This window comes from Otolemur garnettii, unplaced genomic scaffold, assembly GCF_000181295.1.
Source record: "Otolemur garnettii isolate 467f Iridium unplaced genomic scaffold, OtoGar3 scaffold00166, whole genome shotgun sequence".
Taxonomy (NCBI): domain Eukaryota; kingdom Metazoa; phylum Chordata; class Mammalia; order Primates; family Galagidae; genus Otolemur; species Otolemur garnettii.
This window is the reverse complement of record NW_003852561.1, coordinates 1985978-1991589: the sequence shown is the minus strand read 5'-3', so window position 1 is coordinate 1991589 and position 5612 is coordinate 1985978. Positions and strand designations below refer to the sequence as shown.

Sequence of the window (5612 nt, the reverse complement as noted above, 5' to 3'; positions counted from 1 at the left end):
GCATGGCACTTAAGACACTATCAGGTCACAAATGTATCACTGTAATTTCTCGTGAGTCAAGCAGCAGGGATGAGAAGAGTACTACATAAGGCCTGCCGCTACACTTGACTCTGGAGCTGTCCTACAGGCGCACTTCCTAACAATATGCAAATGTACACGGCTGGGTTCCAATCAAACTTTATTTACAGACACTGAAATTTAAATATCATAAATTTTCACTTCATGAAATATTATTCTTCTTTGGATTCCTTTTCATTAACCAAAAAAATGTAAAAACTATTTTTTAGCTTATGGGCTATAAAAAACAGACATCTGTCCCGTAGGTCACCCCAGAACTGCATGATACAGAGACCAGTGTTCTTACCTTCTGGCAAGCTGCCTCAACTGTTCAGCACATTCACTGTCTGATTTCTGATTTATAAGTTCAAGGATGTTCATGGTTCTATGAAAGTGTCCACATGATAAACTCACACTAACAGCTGTTTCATGTTTATCTCCAGTAAGTACCCATACTTTGATGCCAGCCATTCTCAATGCTTCAATAGTTTCTCGAACTTTATCTTGTAATCTGAAAATAAAAGAAACAAATTGATAGTAGGTAATACTTTTCTGCTGGGTCTGGTAGTATATCCCTATATGTAGAGTTCCAGATAAGATCAGAGGTCTGTTTGAGCCCAGGAGTTCAAGGTTACAGTGAGCCATGACTACTGTAACTTCAGCCTAGGCAATAAATATAATAATTACATTATTATATTTACATAAATATTTTTTTAAAAGAGAAGACTTTTCTGATTGTATGCCAACTATAAACCACATAGCATAACATACATTTTTCTGCCACATTACATTTACATAAATATTTTTTTAAAAGAGAAGACTTTTCTGATTGTATGCCAACTATAAACCACATAGCATATGTAAGGTAAATTCAAAAATCCTTGACTTAGGAATGTATATATAGACAAATAGGTGACATTTTCTCCCATTAGGAAAGAAACAAGAATAAACAGATTATGGATCATCTGGTTAACACAAAACCAGCCAACTAAAATCTACAATTTCATATTTTCAGAGTTTATCTTCAAAGTACTATTTGATTAGGAAGTCTTACATTTCAAATCAGAAGATTTTTTTAGTCAGGATCAGTGGCTCAAACCTAGAATCCCAGAACTTTGAGAGGCCAGTGCAGGAGGACTGCTTGAAGCCAGGAGTTTGAGACCATCCTGGGCAACACTTTGAGACCCCCAACTCTACTCGAAACAAAAAAATTGGGCCTGGTGATATGTGCCTGTGGTCCTAGCTACTCAAAAGTCTGAGGCAGGAAGACTGCTTGAGACCAGGGTTTTAAGGTTACAGAGAGCTATGACTATACTGCATACAGACCTTTCCTCAAAAAAAAAAGCAGTTGTTTTCTTTTTGTTTTGATAAGAAAATCTCTCACATCATTCATTTACCTGAAAATACAAGATCACAGAAAAAATAAAGGAAATAAAGGACCATATGACTTTACCTAAAGTCTGGGAAATCTCATGAGGACAGCTGAAAAGTAAATAAGAGCCTACATAAAAAAAAAAAAAAATGCATACACCCTTGCACGTATGGTGTGTGGAGGAAAACATACTAACAAGCTTAATTTGTAGAATTTATTTTAACTCACAGAATTGAATTTAATTCAAGAAACTGTGAAGTAAATATTGAGTTAGATGCTGGGGAACAAAGGGAATAAATGGACTTCCAAGGAATTCACAGGCTAATGGAGGAGTTTTTAAATATATGCTCATAAGACAGCACCACAGGACTGCAACAGAACTACCTACAACGAGACTTCACAAAGAAAGGTTTATCCAGGTAGATGTCAGGAAAGGTCTTACTAGAGTAGGGCTAACATCTGGGCTATATTTCATGAATAGATATCCACAGATAGATAAGGAAGGGAAGAATCATCCAGGCAAAGGCACAGCCTTCCCAAGGAACACAGGGACAAAATATAAGGTGTCCATAAAGTTCATGTACAGTTTAAAATAGTCAACTGTACACAGGACACCCAAAAGTTGCCCATAAAAGTTACCATGCATAGAGGAAATGGGAAGTTGTGGCTAAATGCACATTTAAAAAATATTCATTACATAATTTTACCAAGAGAAGGCTAACATGTAGAGTGTATTTTATAAATATTTTTTGTGATGAGTATTTTGTAAATAAAGGTACCCTTAGCTATAATGTCCCATTTTTCCCCTATGTATGGTGATTTTATGGGAGACTTGGGAAACCCTGTAGAGTAGTTTTAACTAGAGTTGGTGTGCAGAGGAAAACCACAGACAGTTTGGTATTACTGAAACAAAGTAGGAGGGGACAGTCGTGGGAGGTGAGGCTGAAGAATTATGCAGGTGGTTAAAGTCTTTGCATGGCCAGTGAGGGGTATTTTAAAAATTCAAGCCTATAGGGAAAATTATAGGTAGCCTGCTTTTTCATCTATTTCAGCTAAAACAAAGTTTGTATACATTGACTAGGAAAAATTAAGGCTTTAATTCTCTATGCTGATTTTAAAAATATTAAGTTGTAGAATATTAATAAACAGAATTTGTCATATCTTAGAAACTTTTCTTAGGAGAGAAAAATGTTATTGCTTACTTATCTGATACTTACCTGTCTTCCACTGCTGTAGCTCCAAGTAATATCAGGTCTTTCTCTACAAATTGGAAAGCATCTGCTAATTTCTCTTCCCGTTGCTGCAAGGCAGTCCTGGCTTCAAACAGGCGTCTATCTACTGCCTCATACTCTTTTGATGTAAATTGTCTATAGGCTATACAAAGAGTTCTTAGCCCTTTCTGAGATTAAAAAAAAAAAAAAGAACACAAATAACTTGTGAAAATGAAGAAGTCACTGAAATAAACTGAGGACCTATTATCAAAAATGCACTACAAATCATTTAAAAAGTACTATCGTCTAGTGACAGGAAATGGAAATGTCTTAATGCCCTAGTGATCTGAGTTATGAGACACATATCATAACTTTTTCAATTTCTGATGAGTTCTTAAAAATAATTGAGATCACTGAATGGTAGAATATTAAAACCTAGAAAGGATCTTATTTGTGGTTTTAAAATTGTGTTAAATGGAAAGTCAGAAAATTGTATAGGATACTTTTAGCATTGTTAAGGGAGAGAGAGCGTCAGGTTCCACTCTCCTGTTTCAGCTTAAAAATTCACTTTCCCCTATTCAACAGGTTTATCTTTAAAAAAAAAAAAAGAACATAATTTCCTGAGGGTTCACTGTATGACAAAATTTGCCATTCAAATAAAGAAGTCTATAAAATGGGCAATATTGAACAAACAGTACTTTCTAGATTTAACAAATGATTTTAAATATTGTATCTTTAATAGTGAAATGAAATTAGAATTATCTGATTCTACTAAGCTCAAAGCTATTAATCTCTAAAAGTTTCTATCTAAATCTGAACACTCATAAAAGTTCCTTTTCTTGCTATATAGTTTCCTTAGAATAACTCTTAATTAATGTTCCAATAACAGAACTTTGAAAGGGTGGATTTTAAAATACTACACGATATACTACTTAGTCAATTTCTAAATACTGGCATTCTCAGGTTTATAAATGACTCATACCTATAAATGTTTCTCTTAAATAATACTTAAGGGACCATCAAGAATTTATATATGAATAAATTAATTAATCTCATGACAAATAATTATTGAGGACCAGCTACGTGTCAGTATTGTTCTGGATATTAAAATGGTGGTGAGGTAGAACAATGTCTTTGTTCTTACAGATGTTATAGTGCAGTAGATGAACCAGATCATAAGTGATTAGGAAACCCATAATGGAAGAAAAGAACTCATAAACTATATAAAGGACATAACTGAGTGGAGATGAGCATGGAGCATACATTTATAGAAATAGAAAAATGAGAGATCGTGTGGGTCTAACACTGAGAGAGGTGCTCAATAATTTTACTAGTTATGTGAATTGTGGTTCTTTGTTTTTATAAGTTTCTTCTATATTCCTTCATTTTTTATTTCTTTTTTTATTGAGACAGAGTCTCACTTTGTCACCCTTGGTAGGGTACCATGGCATTATAGCTCACAGCAACCTCCAACTCAAGCAATTCTCTTGCCTCAGCCTCCCAAGTAGCTGGGACTATAGGCACCCGGGACTATAGGCACCCTCCACAAAGCCCAGCTATTTTTGTTGTTGTTTGCTTAGCAGGAACAGGCTAGGTTTAACCCACCAGACCCAGAGCATGTGGCTGATGCCCTAACCACTGAACTACAGGCACCCAGCCTCCTTTATTTTTTAAATGAGAGATAATTCACATATGCGAACAGTCACACTATTAGCACAAATCAGTGGGTCCTGGCAGGTTCAGAGTTATGCAATCATCATCACTATGTAATTCTAGAATATTTCATTATTCCCCAAAGGAACTCAACAACGATTAGCAGAAACTTTCCTTTCATCTACTTCCTTCAGCCCCTGGCAACCACTGATCTGCTTTCTCTATGAATCTGCCTATTCTGAATATTTCATTTAAATGTAATATGTAGCCTTTAGTGACTGGCTTCTTTTACTTAGCACAATCTTTCCAAGATTCATCCAGGTTGTAGCATATATTAGTATTTTGTTACTTTTAGTAGTAAAATAATACTCTATTATTGGGTAAAGCACATTTTGTCTATCCATTCATCAGGGGTCATTTGGGTTTTTCCATTTTCTGGCAGTTAGAAATATTGCTGCTTCTGAACATTCATGTATAAGTTCTGTGTGGACATATGTTTTCAATTCTCTTGGTGTATATCTAGGAGTAGAACTGTTGGGTCATATATTAACATAACTCTCTGTTTACCTTTTGTGGAACTGCCAAACTTTTTCAAAGTGGCTGTGCCATTTATAATCCTGCCAGCAAGGTATGCATGAAGGTTCTAGTTTCTCCACATTATTGAAATTTCCCATGTTCTTTTAATAAACACTCCTTTTTAATAGTGTAGTTTGAGTGATCCTTACAAGCATAAGTACTTTCACTGTAGTAGGTTTGAAGAGATGACTTATGCTTTAGCAAATTAAAGTCAGTTTTTACACAAAGAATATAGAGCCAACAAATAATGTACCAGAACTGCATAATATCCATTTTTGGGGGTCAGTTATTAAAAATGAATTGTCAAATCATTCATATTATTTACAGTTTTTAAACATATAGACATCTGTACTTACCAAAGCAAATTCATCCACATGAATTCTGGTTTTTTCTATTTCTCCACCTATACATTTAGGAAGAATTGATGATTCAGCTCCTTTAGCAAATAAAAACTTCTCACCTAAAAAGGAAAAATGAGTTATTAAGCTATTAATATTAGATAAATTAAAATTCATAAAACTTTAGATCTGTTACCTGAAGGTGCCTGAACAATTACACTCATTCTCCTACGATCTGAATCAAATTCCAGAATATGAAGCAGTTTGTATCTGAAGAAAACAAAACAAAAACTTTACTTTTTTGAAAAATACTAAATAAATACATGGAAAGAATCCCTATAAAAGATAAAATGGCTAATTTAGAACAAGAAATTAATCTTGGTACTTTTTTTTTTTTTTTTTTTT

At 34.3% G+C, this 5612-nt stretch overlaps 1 protein-coding gene across 1 annotated transcript in view; it reads right to left on the bottom strand.

Moving 5' to 3' along the window:
• The window catches only part of ATP11B (ATPase phospholipid transporting 11B (putative)), a 122190-nt gene that overhangs the window by 45535 nt on the left and 71043 nt on the right, over window positions 1-5612 (bottom strand). The window contains exons 15-18 of the mRNA XM_023519262.1: window positions 5404-5477; window positions 5226-5329; window positions 2647-2828; window positions 365-568 (exon numbers count right to left, since the gene is read on the bottom strand). Coding sequence (XP_023375030.1) covers window positions 365-568; window positions 2647-2828; window positions 5226-5329; window positions 5404-5477 — 564 coding nt within the window. The remainder of the gene's footprint in view (window positions 1-364; window positions 569-2646; window positions 2829-5225; window positions 5330-5403; window positions 5478-5612) is intronic.